Raw genomic sequence first — 23,257 nt, 5'->3', positions numbered from 1 at the left:
CTCTCTGGCAGGGTTGCCAACTCCCCAGGATTGTCCTGGAGTCTCCAATAATTAAAGATTTCTCTTTAAGTAGAGCTATTATATGATTAAACCTCCTGGAATTCATCCAACCAAACTTGGTAACCCCACTTTCTGGAGAGAGTGTACCTTTAAATTCTGCAAGAGAGCTTTTTTGTTTGTTTCTTGTTTTCTTTTGTTCTTGGCAGGTTCTTCGTCATTCTTCAATCTTGTCAGCTCAGAGCAGGAGACTGACCCAGAATCCTAAGAAACAATGGTTCTGACACTGTCTCTTACAACTCTGAAGACAGTCAGTTGATGGTTAGCTATCTGCAGCCATTTCCTCCTTCCTGTCTGCATTCCAGAGAAATCCCTATTGAGTTAAACCAATAGAGTCATACAAAAAACACCTCAATAACCAGTAGTAGCTCCAAATCCAGAGTGTGTAGAATCAAAGGCAAATGAACTGTAAAAATAGAGAAGAGATAATCACTCACTTGTAACACTGCTTCTCTGAAGACCCCATATCACCAGGATTCCTGCTCTTGGGTCTCAGCTCCCTAACACAAGACAGGCTGCAGCTTCCCAAGCTCTTAAAGATCTCTAGCCCTTGGAGACAGCCCCAACAGGAGACCCTCTGCTTATGCTTCAGTGGCCTTTCCTAGAGCATCCCAGAGCTCCTCCCATTCTAAATGTAGACCTAGCTCAGAATGAGAGCAAGATTAGCTCAAAAAAATTAACTACTGGCTTTAAAATTTGAGTCTATGAAAGATAATAGAAGTAGAACTATAGGTAAATTATCCCTTTTCTCAGAGTATCATATTTTCTGGACTTTTACCCTGTGAAACTAAAAAGCATAAGGAGTCTCCACAAACCCACATATTTTCCAATCTTTTCCTAATAAAAACAAAAAACCAAACAAGCACGCAGACTGCATAAGGCAATTTTATACAACAGGGAAGTGGCTACCCACAACAGGAAGATGTGAAGTTGTGAGAAACATTGGAGCAACTGTCAAGAGCCAAAGGGAGATGTGTCCAGAAGGAAAGAGGTATAAGATCATTCCTCAGTGAATGAGTGTCAATTGTTGATTCCAATCTGATTTTATGCACCAACTCGCTACTTAGCATACAAAGGATATATGCTATACTTTATTCAACAATTCCCTTCTGCTGCAGACAAAAACAGGGATGCAGTGAGTCACTGCAGTTGTTAGACACAAAACAGTGTAGAACAAGCAACGTGATATACCTAGAAAAATATATCTTTCAAAAATGCCATTAAGACTTTAAAGTTCCTTCTTCAATGAGCAACAATGAATGTTTAAAGCCAATTAAGACTTTAACAGGAGAGACGCAAAGCTGAACTTTAGATACTGGATCAAGCATCTGCCTCAAGGCAACTTCTACCCAATATGTAGACCAAACTGAAAGGAGTCTCATATGGAGGCTCCTGAAGTGGTATCTCCTGAAGTTCGTCCTAAGGAGGTTAGCCTGCCTGCACCTCAAATGGCCAAAAATCTTTGATAACTAGGGAAGTTCCAGACTGTTCTGTGCTAGGGAACAGTCTCAAGAGTAAGAATTCAGTCCATATAGTAAATTCAGAGTTTAAAATCATTTTCTTTCAGTTCTTTTAATGCTAGGTGTTATTTGTAGCAACTGTTGTATTGCAATCCTTACTGCAATTTAAATTTGTATTCTCAAAGTCTGAGATATAAACTGCCATAATGGTGCATACGAAAGTGATTATTTTCACTACAGATTGGAAGAGAGTGTTATAGTCTTTACAGTTCAACATGGTTTATAGGCTTGTTTATTTCATTGCCTGATTTGAAGCACAGGATCCCTGCCATTAAAGCAAAAGACTGAATATCAGCATTAGAAAACAACTGTAGAGCTATTGCATCATTCAGAATATCATGTTGGTTCCTTACAGTACTATAATCCTTTATATCATTTCTAAAACAAATATCCTGGCTGCTTTTGGAACATTGTTTCTAGTGAACACATGCCATAAGTAGTAGGCAACCCATAAAGAAGTGAAGGGACTTTTTCTAGTTTGTACTGTCTATTCATATTTCAAAGTAAGACAAAAGAAAAAAGGAATGCTATAGAAAATAAGATATACCACAATTACACATTAAAATCTCATTAATCTGTACTTTGCTTAAGTGCACACTTTGTAATCTGTACAAAAACATTGTTGCTTTTCTTCATCTCTCAGGAAAGATCTAAACCAGGGGTTCTCAATCTTTTTCTTACTGAGGCCCCCTCAACATGCTATAAAAATTCCACAGCCCACCTGTACCACAACTGCATATCCAGTAGATTAAAAGCCAGGGCCGGCATTAGGAAGTAGCAAGCAGGACAATTGTCCAGAACCCCATGCCACAGAGGGCCCGCAAAGCTTAGTTGCTCATGCTTTGGCTTTCTGCCCTGCACCCCAGGAAGTCTAACACTGGCCCCTCTCTGGCTTATTTTGGAAGACACCCTGAAACCTGCTTGCGGTCCACCAGGGGTCCCCAGACTTCTGGTTGAGAACCGCTCTTCTAAAAGAGTTTTCATGGTCATAAATGCTTCAGTATATTTACTTAATACACTACATTTAATAGTATATTATGAAGTATTCTAAATAATTTAAACCTGTGGTTCTCAAACTTCATTGCACCGTGACCCCCTTCTGACAACAAAAATTACTACATGACCCCATGCGTGGCGACCAAAGCCTGAGCTTACTGCCCGGGGTTGGGGGTCCAAAGCCCAAGCCCCACCACTCCAGGGGGAGGGACAGCTCAGTGGTTCAATCCTTGAGGGGGACACTTAGGGATTTGGGGCAAAAATCTGCCTGGGGATTGGCCCTGCTTTGAGCAGGGGGTTGGACTAGATGACCTCCTGAGGTCCCTTCTAACCTTGATATTCTGTGATTCTATGAATGTAACCTGAGCACTTAAGCTCTTGGGCTTCAGCTTCATCCTCAGGCAGTGAGGCTCGGGCTTCAGTTTCAGCCCCAGGTGGCAGGCTCGAGCTTCAGCTTCAGCCTTGGGCCCCAGCAAGTCTAATACCAGTCCTGGTGACCACATTAAAAGGGTGTCTCAACAGTTTGAGAATCCCTGATTTAAACTAAACCACAATTGACACAATAAGAGAACGAAGTACATTTTGTGGAGCATTACTTCTTCATTTATGGTTTAAGTCACTTAATCAAGTCTTGAGAAGTGCTAAGCACATGCAGTTACTATTGACATCAATGTAAATAGAAAGTGTTCAGTGCCTACGTACACACACAAACATACAAGGATAAATGAACTGCAAACATAAAACAGGAATTGTCCTCATGAAAAGGTACCATTTTAAACTCTATTTTCTACGGTTCTTTCAACACTTCAGTTGAAACTATGTAGCAGCAAATGCCTTATAACATGTTTAAGATACAACAGAATCTGCTGTAACATTATTATTTTCACATGGTTTCAACTTCAATGTAGAAAAAAAACTTACATGTATGGGTGTTCCCCACAATGTATTTATTTAAAACTCTTAACTATATTTATTTCCATTTTTTATAACTGGGTAAAATTTGGGAAGGGAGTTTCCTCAGAGACTGAACAAACTTGTCTGTAAAATAGCGATCTTTAAAAATTTGTTCATAAAGAAGGACTCGCTCAAATAAATCCAATTAGAAAGTTAAACGGCTACTAAATCTTCTTTCTACAATATCACATCAGCATTCTTGCTAGTGTTGTAATATATTAATGCTTTACCTTTTAAGGTATTTATTAAACAATGATATCACCTAAATTATTGAACTTGTCTAGAAACACGTGCATTTTTGTACTTGCACACACTTGATCTAACTGCAGATTACAAGTCCGTGACTGTAGTATAATTACACCCAGTTATTTTTCCCTACAGTACACACATATACCTGCACCTAGATTAAATTTAGAATAAGCTTCTATTTCAATGTGTGATTGACTCATTATGTGAATTCTCATTCATTTCTCAAATTAGTCATGCAGATGCCATGCAATTCAACTGAGTTAGCTCAAGGACAAAAATGAGTACCCAGTATAACATTAGGCATTAAAGCCTCCTTCTTTGATCCCTAACAAATGACACCGTCTGGGAAGATAAGAAGCAGAATTAAAATCTGTTTATAAATGATAAAAATATGCAGAGATGAGCAAAGCTAACTCGTCCTGTCTACATACTCTCCTTTTAAAAGTTCCTTCTACAAGCAAGAACAGTCAACTGGTTGTCTTGCAACTTTCCTAATACTAAACTGCTTTATATTGCTTCAGTGATCATTTATTTTATTTATTTATTTAACAGATGCCAGTCCCACAGATTTAGAGGGTCAAATTTTAACACAAGTCACTCCTGTTGGAGAAACTCCACTAAAGCTAACAAGATATTTACATAAGTGTCACAGCAGCATTTGATCAAAGGTACCCATTACAAATGTAAATAAGATTTTTATTTTTTTACGCTGCAAGATAAAAAAAATGTGACCACATGGTTAAGGAAATAAATTGAATATAAATTACACAGACACACACGGACACCTATTATCATCCAGAGTTTAAAAAACAGCTAAGAGAGTTGAATGAGATTTTCTAATGTTATCATCTACTTAGATTATTCTTTTTCTGCCAACAACTGAAAACAACATGGCGAAGAGCTGTGGAAGCCGAGCTGAAAACCTGGGGCACAGCTGGGGAACCACTGCAAGACTTGCCAGAAGCAGACAGGAGTGGAGGAGCTTCATCACTGCCCTAAATGCCAGATGATGATGATGATGATGATGATATTAAAATGTAATTTCATTCTGAAGATATTTTAAAGTGTACAAAATGCAATATATTCCATTGCAATGGCATGAAGCTCTTTGACTTTGGTTTATGTGGGTGCAGACGGCATCCTTCTTTTCAAAACTGGAGGCCCTGATTCAGCAAAGCATTTAAGTATGTGCTTAAATCCATTCCTTTTCAACAAAGCAATTGCACGTCCATGAAGCTTAGGCATATGCTTCAGTGATCTGTTGAACTGAGTTCTTACTGGACCAATGTAAATTTCCTGTTTTTAAGATTAGCTCACTCTCTCTGTATTATGTTTTATTTTGAAAGTTTTGAAGTTTCATAACACAGAAAAACAAAATATGGATTTGTCACAGTCAGAGCCAAAGGCAAAGCACTCTGGAATTTTGCTAGGCACTGTGTTGATGATCTGCTGATGCTGAGGTGTTGAAATAAAAAGCATTTCCAACTTTACCTTATGAGTAATTCAAATGAGGGTCTGGAAAACCTGAAAATAACACTGCAAATTTTTTAGTGCTCTTTGAAATAAATGAAAAAAGTCAACTCAGATGTATAATATTGGCAATTTTTATTCTATACCTTGTTTTCAGTTATGTTAAAACAAATAGCTTGCCAAATGGAGAAACCATCATGCTAGTAGTAGTGAGTAACGTTCTTAAGTACACAGAATATATTATTCAGGAAGGGAGGGAGGGAAGTTTTCAAGACTTTTCCCAATCATTTGCAGGGGGTTCACATTTTATAGTTTCTACATTCAACTACAAACAGCATGTGTGGTTAAATTCCATGCACCACTTAGGGTGGATGACTAGGGGAGTAAATAAGAAGAGGAAATTTCCCTGTTTCCCTTATAAGTAACATGAGAGATTTCAGATGCATAATTAGGTTAGAATTTGGTCCAATATGTCTACTATATAAAATATCTACTTGATAGGACATTTTAGCAGAGGTATGTATCATTCATTCCTCAGAGATTTCATGGCCTTTTTCATGCATTCTTCAGGCCCAGAAAACATATAATTCATTGCACATATAGAGAAATTCTGCTCTTAACTCAAACCCTTTTGATTTCAACCAGTATCTTTAACCTGGCTGAATTTGGTCCAATATATCTGCTATATATATGTACTAAATGTACATTAAAAAAAACAGTATACATAAAAGTAGAAACAATTTAAATAAACTTTCCAATCACATTTATATATAGCTCAACACCATGACGACACTGTATAATGTCCAAACCCTTTTCTAGCAGAGACTGGTAAAATCTTTTAAACAAGGAACACACCTCAAGGTGGTGACAAAGTTTCAGTATTGATGGACTAGGAGATGGATGATGAACTGTTGCAAATTAAGATACAATGTTAAACAAATTTGTGCCAATTAGTAAAACTATGACAGCAACAATAGCTGAAAATGAAAGTTGAATTAGCATCATCAACTTTCCTAAGTGAGTGGCTCTCCAAATCATCTTGGAATAGTTCCTTTTGCTCAGTAAAGTGTAAACTTATTACATAATTCTTTACATATTGGTCCATCATTTAAAACTAGACTGGGCAAGGCAAAGGGAAAAATATTATTGGTAACACACAAGATGACCTAACAGACATTTTCAAATTCAAAGTATTAGGACCCTCTTATGAAACAGGCATAGGTCTTTCCCATCTTTAAATTTCTGTTACTGTGTTTCATAAAATACCAATGGAATGGAAAAGACCTGTTAGGTCAGCTAGTTCATCCCTCACACAAAGCACAATTATTCACTGCAGTATATATTTTCTGGCTAAGCCATTCAGATTGTCTATAAAACATTGGATTTCAAGCTTAACTCAGATCTTCACATTTCTTTTTGCATAGAAAGAATTAAACCTAGTAAAGTTCTGCGGGTATTACTTTTGGGCTCAGTTTAATCAGTTTCAATTATCAGTATATGAAAGATAACATATAACACCATTTTGGGCAGGGTCACTATTTACATTGTCTATGTGTATTAAAATGCTGTAATATAGCCAAGAAAGTTAAATTTTAGGTTATGTACAAAATAAAGTACAAAGATAAGCAAAATATTACGGATGGGAGAGGAAGTGTGGGCATAATTCCTTTCCCTCCGACCAACAATCTAATTCATACTATTTGCTAAAGATATAATATATAATTGAGTTATATTAAGTATATACATAAAACTAGGTTATCATTCACCCTTTACGTCTCATCAGTTTTCCTGTCTATAGTCCTATCCTTTTTATCTTTTATCTCCTTCACACATTGTGATATAATTTTCTGTTCTGTAGTTACAGACAGTTTCTTCCAAGATCAATGCTGCCCTCAAGATAGTTACCAGAACATGTTAAAACAGCGTAATCTTATCCTTTCCCTTCAAAGAACTGCCAGTGCTGCTTCTTCACTGCTGACATGTTACACTAGACCAAGAACTGCAAAAACAATATTGTTCCCAAACCTGAGTTTCCTGGATGATGTACCAAAGACGTCACCTTCATGATAGCTCTAACTCTTCAATCCTAATAAGTTTCATATTTTTAATTTACCAAGTCTGGATGACAATCAGAATTCAGCTGATCTTTAAAGCTGTTTAAACTATTGTCCTTAATCCAACCTCTGAATAGCTGGTTTTTATAGTTTATTTTGGACGTTCAAACTTGAAATGGTTTAGCTTAATGGATCATTTGGAAAAAGAGAACATTTTGTTCAAGCACTAAATAGGCTTTCCTCCAGAAAAATAACATTTGTAGCACGAATATGTGAAAAATACCTACATTATTATTGTATATTTTAATTGAAATCTGTGTATTTAGTAGAGAATTCTAGTGTGCTTTTAAATCCATTTGTTGACTGTAATGGTTTAACTAAAATTCTAAATATAAATTAGAAATCAGATAGCGCCATTGTTTTGTCTGAAATATTTATTTACCTAAAAATAAGAAAACTTTTGGTGTGATAAATAGTACCCAAGTGTTACAATCTCCATTTCTTGAGACAAAATTAGATATAGCCCTACTGTTTGGCTCAGTAACAGACAACCTTTCCAGTTCAAATTATTCTATTCCCTCTCTTTGTACTGAGGCAAGAGAGTGACTTAAGATACGGTTTGTTCAGGAATAATTAAGGTATATCCCATGCAGAGGAAAGTATGACAAAGAAGTCCTTGCCATTTGTTCAGAAAACAAAAACAAAATTAAAAAGATGAGACCTCCACCAGTGTAATCATTCCAAACTGATGCATGGATGTTCAGCATACTAGTTAAACCTTGTTAAGGAAGAAGCAGCAATCACACATGTAAAGAGTATGGTTGTCATCTCTCCAGGATTGGCCTGGCGTCTTCAGGAAATAAATATTAATCTTTAATTAAAGATTATGTCATGTGATGAAATCTCCAGAAATACATCCAACCGAAATCGGCAACCCTACTAAAGAGCATTGTAGAAATTCAAAATTCTTCCATACTCATCAACCTCAAAGACACTTGACTGAAGACTCAGTAAGGTTGTATCTCTACATTTTCAATCAACTACCATAATTATCCCAAATTTGTATGGAGCAGGAAGATGGCTTTGTGGTTCCCATTCTTTATTGGTAATTAAATGAAGTAAAATTTCTTCTGATGCTGCATCAGTAGAGTTATCAGCTTGTAATCTGGCAATTCCTTGAAAACTCCTCCTTCAACTGCTTTTATGAATTTAGTGCCTCTGTAGAATCCCTTGTCCAAAACCTGTGCTGTGTTTTTTGATCAAAGCCATCATCAATCAATGTGTTCAGTATTCAAGATAAAAGGTCAGAAGAGACACTGATAAGCATATATACAAAGGCATATTTTTAAAAAGAAAATTAGCTGATTTAAGAAGAAAAGTTCAAATACTTATCTTACAGATGGTCACTAGTGTCCAGGCAGAGATGACATTGTTTCTTTAGAAACAGTTCAAAAACAAAAACCCAAATCCTTTAGAATTTCCAAGCAATTAATGTTTTTTGGAGGAAAAAATACTCTAGTACTACTTAACCTAATATTTACAGTATTTAAAACACTAATACAAGTATTCCCCATTTTCTTCAGTACCCTAATATAATATTACATTATGAGAAACACTTAACTCAAATGCCTATTTCAGTGGATCATGCAATATGGATTAGGAAGCTTGACTTCATTTCAGTGATTTTGGATTATTAGAAGTTATTCAAAGCAACCACTTAAAGAATAGCCATGGGAGAAAGGCAAAAAAAAAATGTATTTTTCAAAATGATATGTCTCTACAAAATACCTACATCACATCATTTAAAAAAAAATGTCAAGTCTTGGTTACTTCTCACAAACAAAATGTATTTTTTCCAAAAACAATATATTTTCTCTTTCAATGAGTAGGTGACAATGGGAAATATAGTATAAAATATAAATCAAAGCAATGGAGTAAACAAAAGCAAAAAGTTACACTGTATTGCATTTATGCATCTCCAGGTTTATCATCATGTAACATTAAAGAGGGCCACAGAATGACTTTGCAATATTATTCTTGTACTTTGTCAATAAAATTAACTCTGATTAATTTGTGTGGCTGTCTGTGGGTATCTCATTGGCCTATTATGTTAAAAAAACTGACAAAAATAACTATAATGAGTTCAAAGAAGAGTGATTGTGCCAAGCCTACTTTATTTTTCCATTTTATTTATTTCTAAATACTATCAACTGAATTTTCCTTTGCTGAACAACAGTGATATTTAAAAACAAACATATATCTTTTTTACTTGGGTAAAAAAAACAGAACCCAGTACTATGTTTCGTTATTCTTCATTAATTAAGCAGAAAATTACATAGAAATGTTTCATAGCAAATAAAATTTCTTCCAGTAGAACTCTCTAAATATCAACTAACCTTTCATCAAATAATTATCACCACTTAGTTTACCAAAACTGGTGTGTTAAAGTACAATATATATACTCCATTTGTACTTTATTATTGGATATACATCAAAAGACTAACCAGAATATAGTGTTTGTTGAGTTAAGGCCAAATCTTTGTTTCATGATCAAATTTAAAAAGAAAAGGCATTGCCTGTGGGGACAATTCAGAGAACTTTGAGGAGGGGAGGGAGGAACCTTCCCTTCCTTCAATACACAAATATTAGCAGGAGCATCCATACAGTTAGGTCATGGCCACTACAGACGCTCCCCGAGTTATGTAAACCCTACATACGCAAATCCGAGCTTATGGAAAAAGTTCTGTAAGCTAGAAATAGGAGGGCTTTGTTTTTTGTTTTGTTTTTTGGTGTAATGGTCGGAGATACGTTTCTGACTTATGCAAAATCCAAGTTACGGAACGCTTGCATAAATCAGGGAGTGTCTGTATTAAAAAATGAAGAGGAGCAACAAACTCAGCCTTCTCCCTCCCCTGTATGTAGGGCTTTGAATATGTTCGTGTCTATGGCTGTGCATGTGTCTGTGTTTTAAAGTGTTTTAGCAATCCTTGTCTTTTTCTCCTGAAAGCCTGACAGAAGTCTCACTAATTTTCCTCAATAAAATATAAATATCATTATACTTCATAATATATAAACTTTTTGGAGTGGACTATACTAGCACAGACCATAATGTATCCCAATCCTGAGGGTGGCCTCTGAGTGCTACAGCAATGTTAGATAGTAAAAAGCAGAAATATTTCCATCACTTAAATGCCAGCTTAAAGATCAGAGGCCTGAAGATGGCTTTAATAATCAAGATATGAGTTAACTTGCCTTTCTCTTTCAATGGACACCCAAGTATGGTTGTGCAAAAGGTGTTCCAGTAAAAAGCCAATCACTTCTCATTTATCTTAGCCTTCAGAAGAGGTAATCTTTTTCAAGCTTAGCTCTTTTTATATGTCATTGTCATATGCCTAACTTTTGTTTTCTTTATATACACTTTTGTACTTATACAGCACTTTTCACACACAGATGTTTAAGTCGTTTACAAAACTGAGAAAGTAAATTTTCTGTTTTCCGGAAGAAACTTATGCACAAAAAAGTTAAACATCTCAAAGATCACACAGCACATTAATGAGACAATTAGGAAAATAACTCAGTTCCCCTGATTTGTAGCCTTTTTGCTCAAGCCTCTACACAAATGATTGATGTTCTAGTCACTATTTCTTTCATTTAAATACTTAATTTAATAGGCTAGTGAAGAGGGGACTACATTATGTCACAATAAAAATAATTGTATATCAGCTTTTCTTTTAGGTTTTTTCCAAAACATTACAATAAAATTAGTTTCACTCATAAACACTTCGAAAAGATTAGAGTTGTCATCCACCCTAATTACATCAACAAATCCTTAAAAAACTTTTAGAACCCACATAGTCACACTGCAAAATCACATTGTGAGACACAAGCTTTCCCTATCAGACAAATTTATACAAGTGACAAACCCAAGAGAGACATTTTCAAGAGTTTTATTGCTACAAAAATCAGTCTACCTTGTAATTCCGAAATTACAAGATCAAGCTACTATGTCTAGTATCTACAGAAAAAAGACTTTTCATTCTACCCTAAACACAATATTCCTAAACCCGTTACTACTTACCTAATTCATCCAGCCTATACTTTTTCCATTACTGTCACAGTTCCAGGGCTAAATGCACCTCTGACCCCTTGCATAGTTTATGTTTAGAGGTCTCTGGCCTCAAGCCATCACCTCTCTGTGAGCAGGAATTTGCATCCCCCTTCTTCCAGATCAGAGATTTAGGCTTGTAGTCCCCCTGAAATTCACTGTGACTATACCAACAGGTATGACCTCAATATCTAGAGCCTGCTATTCTGTTCTCTCCCAAGTGTGGCTGGGTGGGTGGTTCTCTCCCAAGGGTGGTTACCAGATTTCACAAAGCACAGTAAGTTTATTTAGTACAAAAGCATTACCAAGAAAACATATAAATAAAACAATAAACATTCTACCCGGTTGCTAAGCTTACCAAGTGTCACTCATCTTCCACAGAGACACACTGGCAGCTTCCAGGTGCTTCAAACCCTTCCAGTAGGGTTTTTGGCCTCTTGGGTTACAATCTCATGTCAGTTTCTGGACCATGTGGGACTCTGAGTCAGTTTGTGATGACCCATTATACCAAAACATCCTTTCTTTGTCTCTTAGCCTTTTGAACCCTGTCTGAACCTGTATATGCAATTCTCCTAGGGGGTGGTACTGCTTTTGAATTGTTTATCTGTCCAGGAATTTGCAGGGGTTCACCAATGATTTTAGCAGTTGGGGGAAACTCGGTAACCTTCCCCCCATGGAGCTAGAATACAATCCCTAGCTCACAAGGATACCTATAACATTTAAAAGATACACATGCTTATGAAATAATCCTTTTGACTATAGCATCTGCATCTCTCAATATAACAGACTTCTGAAGTTTCCACGCTTCTCTCATCTGTCACAGTTATGTCAGTAACAATTCCTGCAATAAATGCAAAGAAAAATGTATTTGTTTGTCACTATTCCACAGTTGCTATCTAACCTCTTTTGGCCAAGACTTACCTGAAATTATATTTTCAGTCCTAGCTGTTTCATTCCCAACAAGAATCTTGGATTGTCTAAGGATTTATTTAAAAAGAAAAATATAAGAGGCAGAAAAAAGGTTGATCACTATGCAGAGTAAGTAGAAAGTCCATGGTTGAATGTATACTCCTCCCTTCCTCAGCCACTCTCCATACCCAGACATTAGTGGAGCAGCTAAGGCAGGAGAGGGAGAAGAGCAGAGTCAGCCAGAGTTAACATAGCCACATCACGGGCATCAACACTCTCTGAGCAGGGCAATGACAGAACAGCATCAAAACAGAAAAAACAGACAAATGGAAAGCAAAGATGAGATGGGGGAGAAATGGGAGAATTTCAGAAGGCAGAAAACAGTGGGAATGTCTACAGAGAAAAGAAAAAAGTAGGAAGAGGAGGAGAAAAGCTCTACATCATTCCCCCTTTCATAATGTCAGATGAAAGAGAAAGAGCCCTATACTCTTCAAAAGGGGAAGCTCATGTTATCACCCTAACACACTAATGAAGTCCGCACACCAAGAAGACAGCTACAGCTATAGAGAGAAAGTTCAAATAAAGCATTTTGGGAAGGATGGAAGGATGCTGAGCCTCATAAAGGGCTTCCAAAAATGTGGAGTTTTCAGACTTCTGGACATTTATCTAAACTCCAAATATCTTTTGAGGTCCTGAATAAATAAGGTATCCGTATTAAAATAACCCAAAATCACCAGCAGCACTCATGACCCTCCAGCAGCTGACTACCTATGTAAATAATGGCCAAGACAGACTGCAGAATAGTCCCTAGAAAATTTTCAAATATTGAAAACTATAAAAATCTGATTTAAACGAGAAGTCTTTTTTCCCCCCATATGTACTGTGTTTGCAGACTAGACTGTTTTTACTGTATTGTATTCTCATGAATTCAATACAATTTATGCTCAAGCCAAGTAATCATTAGACTAGATTCTTGGATCACATCTATGAAAATATTTTTCTGACAGTGTGACTTTTACAAGACACAGAAAATATGTTCTCAGAGAATATCATCTACTACATTCAAAAATAGTGGGTTATAGTTACACCACTGAAAGATACTTAAATTTGACACATTGCAGAAACAGACCATTGAGACTAAGTGCTCTTGACTATCATCAATGAACCAAGGAAAACATTTTCTTAGTTGTATTAACATGACCTCAAAAGCAGCATGTTACAATGGTGCCAGCTGTAGCTATATTGGTAAAATAAGGAACAGTCAATGGTGGTTCTTAGCCCTGATCTACACTACAAGGTTAGGTTTAATTTAGCCGCATTAGGTCAATTTTACAATGAATGCGTCCACACAAGCAACCCCGTTCCATCAACCTAAAGGGCTCTTAATATCGACTTCTGTACTCATCTGTGGTAAGGGGAGTAGCACTAAAATCAACCTTGCTGGGTCGAATTTGGGGTAGTGCGGTTCCAAATCGATGTTACTGGCCTCCGGGAGCTATCCCAGAGTGCTCCAATGTGACCTCTCTGGACAGCACTTTCAACTCCAATGCACTAGCCAGGTACATAGGAAAATCCCCGGGAACTTTCAAATTTCATTTCCTGTTTGATCAGTGTGCCGAGCTCAGCAGCACAGGTGACCATGCAGTCCCCCAAGAATAGCAAATGACCTCCAGCATGGAGCAAACGGGAGACACTGGATCTGATTGCTGTATGGGAAGAAGAATCTGTGCAGACAGAAGTCAGATTAAAAAGAAGAAATGCTAATATATATGCCAAAATCACACAGGGCATGATGAATAGAGGCTACAACAAGGACACTCAGCAGTGCTGCGTGACAGTCAAGGAGCTCAGGTAAGCCTACCAAAAGACAAAGGAAGCAAACGGTCGCTCTGGGTCAGAGCTCCACATATGCCACTTCTATGATCAACTGCATGGCATTCTAGGGGGGGACTGTACCACTACCCCACCACTATCCGTGGACACTTGCAAGGGGGGAGTCTCAGCAACACGGAGGAGGATTTTGTGGATGAGGAAGAGGAGGAGAACGCGCAGCGGGCAAGCAGTGAATCCATTCTCCCTGGCAGCCAGGACCTTTTCATCACCGTGGAGCCAATACCCTCCCAAGGCAGGATCTCCAACCCTGAAGCCAGAGAAGGCACCTCTGGTGAGTGCACATTTGTAACTACAGTACAGAGTTTAAAAACAACAGTGATTAAAGTCTGATTTGCCCTGAAGACTTGGGACGTATTCACAGCCAGTACAGCTACCGGAAAAGTCTATTAACATGTCTGGGGATGGAGCGGGAATCCTTTAGGGACATCTCCATGAAGCTCTCCTGGAGGTACTCTGAAAGCCTTTGCAGAAGGTTTCTGGGGAGGGCTGCCTTGTTTCTTCCTCCACAGTAGGCTACTTTACCACACCAAGCCAGTAGCAAGTAATCTGGAATCACTGCAGCACAAAGCATGTCAGCGAATGGTCCTGGGTTTGGTCGCATTCAAGCAACATTCAGTCTATATCTTTCTGTGTTAGCCTCGGGAGAGTGGTATCATTCACAGTCACCTGGCTGAAATAAGGGAATTTTTGTAAGGGAACAGTAAAAGGACCACATTCACGCTGAGCTGTTTGTGCTTGGCTAAAAGGGATCATTCCTGAGAACAGCCACATGGCAGGGGGGAACGGTGAAGGGATCATCCCAAAGCCACGCGGAGGGTGGTGGGAGGTGTGTGCTGCACATCCGCCTGAAAACTGCAGCCCCTCCTTTTAAATGGCAAACCCAACCGGCATTGCTTGCTATGGGAAAGAAGGATGATGCAGTTTGAAAACATTCCCACATGTTACGAAAGTATTAGAAGCCAAACCCGCATACCTTTTGGCTTACTATGGTTGCCTGGAAACTGAATTCTGTTGCCCAGCCGTGTGTGATGTGTCACCATACCGACAGGCACTCAATATAAAAGGCAAATGCAACCTTGTACCTAAAGCACATGTGCGGTCTACTGTGAATTGCTTGATTCACTGTGAAAGAATCTCCCTTTTGTTCTCAAATATATCACCTTAAATTTTACTCTCCATTTTTATCCCCCCCGCAGGTACAAATGTTTCTATGCTCCTCCATCATCTCCATCCCTGAGGTTATCGCAGATTAGAAGGCAAAAAAAACGCACTCGCAATGACATGTTTTCCAAGCTCATGCTATCCTCCCACACTGATAGGGTACAGCTGAATGCATGGAGGCATTCAGTGGCAGAGTCCAGGAAAGCACTAAGTGCCCGTGATGAGAAGAGACAGGATGTAATGCTGAGGCTAATGGGGGAGCAAACGGACATGCTCAGGCGTCTGGTGGAGCTGCAGGAAAGCCAACAAGAGCACACACCGCCGCTGCCTCCACTGTACAACCGCCTGCCCTCCTCCTCAAGTTCCATATCCTCCTCATCCAGACGCCCAAGAATGCAGGGGGGCAGGCTCCAGAGGATGGCCCAAGCAACAGGAAGCTGTCATTCAAACAGTTTTGATTTGTAGTGTGGCTACAATAAGCAATGTGGCCTTGTCCTACCCTCCTTTCCTCCTCTCTCACCTCACCCAGGCTACCTTATCAGTTATCTCCCTTTTTTTTTTTTTAATTAATAATGAAAAAATGCATGGTTTCAAAACAATAGTGACTTTATTTCCTTTGCCAGCTGTGATCGAAGAGGGGAGGGTGGCTGGCTTACAGAGAATTAAAATCAACAATGGGGGCAGGTTTGCATCAAAGAGAAAAATACACAACTGTCACACCGTAGTGTGGCCAGTTATGAAACTGGTTTTCAAAGCCTCTCTGATGTGCAGCACACCTATCTGCGCTTTTCTAATAGCCAGGCTATTTGCCTCAACTGCCAAGCCATAAAAATCTCCCCCTTACGCTCACAGATACTATGGAGCACACAGCAAGCAGTAATAACAATGGGAAAATTGGTTGTGCTGAGGTCTAACCTAGTCAGCAAAAAGCACCAGCGAACCTTTAAATGTCCAAGGGCATATTATACCACCATTCTGCACTTGCTCAGCCTATAGTTGAACTATTCTTTATTACTGTCCAGGCTGCCTGTGTATGGCTTCATGAGTCATGGAAGCAAGGGGTAGGCTGGGTCTCCAAGGATAACTATTGGCATTTCAACATCCCCAACAGTAATTTTCTGGTCTGGGAAGTAAGTCCCTTCTTGCAGCTTCTCAAATAGCCCAGAATTTCTGAAGATGCGAGCGTCATGCACCTTTACCGGCCATCCCGCTGATGTCAGTGAAACGTCCCTTGTGATCCACCAGTGCTTGCAGCACTATTGAGAAGTACCCCTTGCGGTTTATGTACTGGTTGGCAAGGTGGTCCAGTGCCACGATAGGGATAAGCATTCCATCTATCACTCCATCACAGTGAGGGAAACCCTTTGCAGCAAAGCTATCCACTATAACCTGCACATTTCCCAGAGTCACTATCCTTGATAGCAGAACGTCAGTGATTGCATTGGCTACTTGAATCACAGCAGTCCCCACAGTAGATCTTCCCACTCCAAATTGATTCCTGACTGAACGGTAGCAGTCAGGCACTGCTACCTTCCACAGGGCTATCGCCACTGGCTTCTCAACTGTCAGGGCAGCTCTCATCTTGGTATTCCAGGGTAGGGGAAAGCAACTCAGAGTTCCAGGAAAGTGACCTTACGCATTTGAAAGTTTCGCAGCCACTGGGAATCATCCCATACCTGCAACACTATGCGGTCCCACCAGTCTGTGCTTGTTTGCCAGGCCCAGAATCGACGTTGCACTGTATCAACCAGCCCCGCTGTCACCCTGATGTCCCAACTGCCACATCCCGTGCTTTCAGGAATGTCTGTGCTTTCAGGAATGTCTGTTCTCGTGCTGTCATCTCTTAGCTGGGTTCTGCACATACTGCAAGATAACGCGCAAGGTGTTTATAATGCTCACAACAGCGGCAGTGAGCTGAGCAGGTTCCATGCTTGCCGTGCTATGGCATCTGCACAGGTAACCCAGAAAAAAAGGCTTTCACAGAGGGAGGGAGGGGAGACTGACAACATGTACCCAAAACCACCTGTGACAATGTGTTTTCCCCATCAGGCTTTGCGAGCTTAACCCAGAATTCCAATGGGCAGCGGAGACTGTGGGATAGCTTCCCACAATGCACCACTCCATGAGTCGATGCTAGCCATGGTAGTGAGGATGCACTCTGCCGTTTAGTGGGGACATAGAGAAGCGACTGTATAAAATTGATTTTTTTAAATCAACTTCTACAAAATCAACCTAATTTCATAGTGTAGACATACCATTAAAAACGTGTGAATTGTCTTAGAAAATTAAATAAATATTTGCAAAATTTGGGGGGTTGGGGGAGATAGCTCAGTGGTTTGAGCATTGGTCTGCTAAACCCAGGGTTGTGAGTTCAATCCCTGAGGGGGTCATTTAGGGATCAGAGGCAAAAAAAAAAAAAAAAAAAAAAAAAAAGAAGAAAAAAAGTCAGACAGTACTTGGTCCTGCTAGGGAAGGCAGGGGACTGGACTCAAAGACCTTTCAAGGTCCCTTCCAGTTCTATGAGATAGGTATAGTTCCATATATTTACGGAAATATTGAAGACATCAAGGTAACCCTCTCTCTCAATCATCTGATAATGGAGAATTATACTGATATGGAATTAACCCAGTAATCAGAATACAGGGATATATTTGTTCAGCTCTCTTAGCTACACAATTCCCTGCACTGATTGGCTATTAGTCTCTTACTTGCATAATGACTGAATTGTTATTTCTCAGTAACTGTACAGTGATTATGCAAATCTGTACCTTGACTGACTACAGTCCATCAGCTCTGCCACTTGTACTCATAAATTTCAAGTTCTAGATCAGTAAAGGCAATTCCCTTCTCTGTTCAGCTGAAGCAGGTAAACTCCTAAATGTATATGAGACAGAACAGCAAAGAGGGGGAGAAGGAGAAAGGCAAAAAGTTTCTCTCATATTGGAAAAGAGAAAGTGTAATGTAGAAAGATAAGAGGGAGGGAAATTTAAACGTATGTTTTTAATACAGCCAACTGAAAAATTACACAGCCGGTCATACTTACAGGATTGAGAACTGCATATTAAAAGCACTGGCTCTGAAAAGGACCTGGTGAATATCCAGCTGAACATGAGGTCCCAGTGCAATGCTACAGGTAACAGGGCGAACACAATCTTTGGATGTATAATCAGGGAAATATCAAGTAGGAGTAGGGAGGTAGCAAAACATCCTTATGGAGCATTGGTGAGACCATTATTGGATTACTGAATACAATTCTGGCATCCACATTTCTGAAAGAATGTTGAAAAATAAGAAAGGATTCAAGAATGATTTCAGGTCTGGTAAATCTGCTTTACAAAGATAGATTTAAGAAGCTCAACCTATTTACCTTACCAAAAAGAAAGTATAGACTGTGATCAAGTCACCTCTTAAAAGTGCCTGTATGGGAAGAAGATTTCTGGTAATAGAGAGATTTTTAGTCAACAAACACATAACAATATCCAAAGCTGGAAACTGAAGCTAGACAAATTCAGACTGGAAATAAGGCACAAATTTTTAACCATCAGGATAATAAGCTATTGAAACAACTTACCTTCAAATGATGGAGAATCCACCACATTCAGAGTCTTTAAATAAAGACTTGGTGCCTATCTAAAAGATATGTTCTACCTCAAGAAAAAGTTATGGATTTGATGCAGGAATTACTGGGTGAAATTCTAGTATCTGTTCTGCAAGAGGGTCAGCCTAGGTGGTCATAATAATCCCCACTGGACTTAAAACCTAGTAGGGAGAAATCTATGAAATGAAAAGGAAGGAGGAAAATGGGTGGGCGGAGGAAGAAAGTACAAAAGAATTTAACTTTCTTGTATAAAAAAAATTTAATCTTTTGACAACTCATTTTGGTTTTTGTAGTTTCTTTATTCATTTAAAATGTACATGTATAATTAACATTTTCATTATAACCATAACTGAGGATGGCTCCTGTTAACTTTCCTTGGCCTTCAGTCTCAGAGTTTATTCACTTAAGATATAGTTATTACTTTATTTAGGAAACACATTCAAGTTTTAATTAAACAAACTGATGGGGAGGGGAGGAAATCTTAACATTTTTCACCATGTGAATGGCTAGAACCGAGTTAGTACAATGTTAATGAAGTTAGCTCTTCAAATTCCGAGCAGATATAAAATATCAATTAAATAGTAATACAACTAATGCTGAGTTGAAAGAAAAGAGAAGACAACTTTGCTGCAACTGCTGCTATTGGTATTCCAGGAGATGTGCGCAGAGACTAAGAGAAAGTGATTTGGGGGACATGTGATGCTAATAATAGAAAAGAGACTGTAGTCCAAGAATCATAGAAGAGACGGAAATTATACTACTACTCTAATAACCAATTTACAGAATATCATTTGGATTGCTTTACAGGGAAATTTTCAACACAATGAAAACAGCATAAAACCATTAATTTAAGATGTCTGAACACGGAAAGATATTACAGCCTTGCTTCTATGACTGAGCATTTTCATATCTATTTCAAATTTGGTTAGAAAGCTCATATTTCAGCCTATGATATTCCAGAATATGTATTTTTTACTCTCCTAAAATTTCTCATGATATAATACAGTTTTTATTCTGGTGAAGGTCTAAGGAGAGGAGGAGAGAGAGACTGCTTGGAAAAATATATCCATTATTTTATCTCAAGCTACAGTTCATCTATTAAACTTCTTAAGTACTTTATAGTGCACCAGTCTTAAATTTTATTGAATAAGATACCAATGTTCCATACCATCATGACCGCAAGAACTTCTCTTTTCTATTCCACAACAAAATTCCATGGATAACTTGCTTTCAGCGTATGCTCTAGCTCCAACAAAATCATAATACATTTATCAAATAATCTAACTCTCCATCTCCCCTTTCTTTCTGCCTCAAAAAACCCACACAAATACTTGTGTAATTGTCTATCTCTAGCTCTTAAAGCAATGCAGTATGTTTACATCTGGATTTCAATTGCATGTATGTACTGAATTTTAAATTAACAAATAACTTCTATCAGAAGTAGATATTAAAGTGTAAAAAAAGTCTGTACTGGTAAGCACTATCACAAGATAAGTCATGCAGTTAAGTCATGCAGTTATACTGGATAACTGTATGCCATGTTTGTTCAGCCACCATATAAAATGCAGTCATACAAATATCTTACTAATAAGTTTTTGTTGCATTTCAGAAATAATTTGCTAATAAGATCTCCCTGCACAGTTACATTGTACATCCTAAATTTGAATTTTAATTACTGAATGAACCTCTTTTAATAATTTTTTCATACATAAAAACAACAATGTTCTGCAATAGTTAAAGATGAAAATTATATCTAAAATTATTCATATTTTCTTCTGCATATTAAATACACTTTCATTTTACAAAAAATCCCCTGACATTTCTTATTAAATTTTCCAACTATTTTTTAAAATAAATTTGTTTTCAACTTTCAAGCAACCATATTTAGAAATTGTTTTTCTACTTCTCACATTTCAGTTACATCTGCGGAAAGAATATTTTTTCCTGTATCTTCTGCTAGCCAAAAACAAACTTCAAAGACATTATCTACATCCCACTAACATGATCTTGTTCAATACCATGTCAGGCTAGATGAATGCACCCAAGGAACTACATTTTCAGGCTCCTTCTCTAAGAAGCTTATAAAATACAGGTTAATATGAACTTACCAACTCTATTCCCTGGGGAAAGGGAGTGTCATGCCAATCCTTCAGAGGAAACCTCTGAATTATTTTCCCCAAACCTTCTGCTGAGCCTGTAGAAAGACAAAAAAAAAATCACAGCATGAAACTTTCTCCCATTCAACAAATTTACGAGTAAAAACACTGTAGCTTATGCTGTGAAAAATATCACAGTGTAAACTATTGCATTTACACATCAAGACAGACAAATCCTACAATGGTCTGAAGGAAACTTGTGAGTGGATTTCTATTTTTATTAAAATACAATAAAGACTCCCATATAATTAATAGCCAATTTCAAAATTTGTCAATTACATTAAAATGTTATAGATTATAAAATTCTTTTAAAAAAATTTGTAGTTTAGAAGTTTACTGGATTTGACTTAAAATAGCATTTTTGTTTTATCCAGGGCATAAATTACTAACTCAGTCTTCCTTGCCAGAATTCTTATTTCATTTCCTTGTATACCATAGTGAGACTCCTTAGGAAGCAGAATATGTATTTCATAGATGCAGGAATAATTAAAATGAAATAGGAGTAGTTTAATAATAAGCTATGTCCATGGCTTACTCTCAATCCTAAAAATTATTTTTGCCTGGTCATATTACTACACTCTACAAGCATCTTAAATCACCAGAGAAATTCCATTCCCTCAGCATGAAAAACTGAAAAACGTCTCAATTGGAGAGTCCATTATTTTCTTTCTTCGCCAATGATTCATACATAAAAACTCTTTGGCTTACAAGGCTTACTTGAGAACAGCTAGGACCATTCTGGAGTTAGCCACTACAGTGTTAAGAGCATAGTCAGTGTCTCCAGTTACCACCGTTCTTTGAGAAGACAGCAGTGCCATCATCTTGCAGTTGGAAAAAGGATCATCTGCAGTTTATGCACAGGACTCAGATGAAAAAGACTTTCCTGGATCTGCTACTGTCTTACTTGTTTGTACAAGTCGGTCAATTAGATTAAGGCAGCAATTTTGAAAGGGACCTAAAAGAAATAAAATTCAATTTTCATGGATATTGAGCACTGACCTCTTTTAGATCACTTTGAAAATCCCAACCTTAACTCATCTCTGCTTCTATCTCCCTAGCTGTAAAACAGGGATAATATTTTCCTATCTTGCAAGGGTATTCAGGGGCTTAATTTTTTTATTTCTATAAAGTGCATTTTATTTTCAGAAGCAAGATGCTGTAAGAATGCAAAGTATTTCATACGCACAAAGACTTTTCCAATATTCTTAACATATTAGCTTTACGACAGGAGATGTAAATCGCAGAACCATTTGACTCCTTTAACAGGGTCCAATACTGAAAAAATATTGATCTAAAATTCAATAGTTAGTTGTATTATACTTCCACACTGTACTCTTGACACTTAACACCTACCTGCAATGTTAAAACCATGCTAGTGTGAAAAGATTAAAGTATATCCTTGTAGAGTTTTCAGAGAATACATATAAACATTAAGAAATAAGAAGAAAGGTGTTAATATTGGAGAGAGTTAAGAGTGATGTTCTTTGTGTCTGATTCACTGCAGATACTCAAACAGCAACAGAGAAAAAATTATATTGTTTATACTCCTACAAAAATAATATTTAATTTGATACAGCTGATGTTTAATAGCATAAGTCAATTCACAATAATATTGTTTCACCTTTTATTGTGCAATCTAAACAGATGTGCCCTTTACACCACCACTGACTAATTTTTAGTTTGAATTTGCTTTAGTCCTCTGAAATCCATAATAAAAGCAGCTAAAAGTTGTTCTGAGGCAATCAGTATGGCAATTAACTTTGCTCTATTTAGTCTATTTTAAAATATTTACTCACAAAACTAGTTCTACCACTGGCCTTCTGTAATTTGTAATATTTCTTGAAAATAGCATGATATCAGAATATGTTATAATACAGCAGTGACTCTTTCCTATAGAGAACAACTTCACCCCTAAATAGGGCACATTGATTACTATTCTTAGCTTATAACTTTAATTAGTATTCACGTAAACACGGCAGCACATTGGAGAACTGCAATCAGATTAGGGCAGAACCAGGAAGGAGGAATGGGGTAAGAGATATAGCAGCCATGATGGCAAGTCAGGGGCTGGAGGAAGCTATAAAAGTGTATCTGGAAATACACCAGAATGAAACTGGAGAAAAGCCTGTTGAGTC

General features: G+C 37.8%; 1 protein-coding gene and 1 long non-coding RNA gene across 6 annotated transcripts in view; both read right to left on the bottom strand.

Annotated features, from left to right (window-relative positions):
• Nucleotides 1-23,257, bottom strand: part of SBF2 (SET binding factor 2) — a 595,850-nt gene that overhangs the window by 446,351 nt on the left and 126,242 nt on the right. For all 5 annotated transcript variants that reach the window (XM_030560381.1, XM_030560383.1, XM_030560382.1 and 2 more), the window contains exon 2: nt 21,075-21,160. In XM_030560381.1, the coding sequence (XP_030416241.1) occupies nt 21,075-21,160 (86 nt within the window). The remainder of the gene's footprint in view (nt 1-21,074; nt 21,161-23,257) is intronic.
• Nucleotides 11,232-12,387, bottom strand: LOC115650426. Its single transcript, XR_004000091.1, has 2 exons — nt 12,327-12,387; nt 11,232-12,246 (listed from the first exon to the last, which is right to left on the bottom strand). It is a non-coding gene; the product is annotated as an uncharacterized LOC115650426 (long non-coding RNA).

Source organism: Gopherus evgoodei, chromosome 4 (assembly GCF_007399415.2).
Source record: "Gopherus evgoodei ecotype Sinaloan lineage chromosome 4, rGopEvg1_v1.p, whole genome shotgun sequence".
NCBI classification, from domain to species: Eukaryota; Metazoa; Chordata; order Testudines; family Testudinidae; genus Gopherus; species Gopherus evgoodei.
Note: the sequence above shows the minus strand (reverse complement) of the source record. Positions and strands in the feature narration are given on the sequence as shown.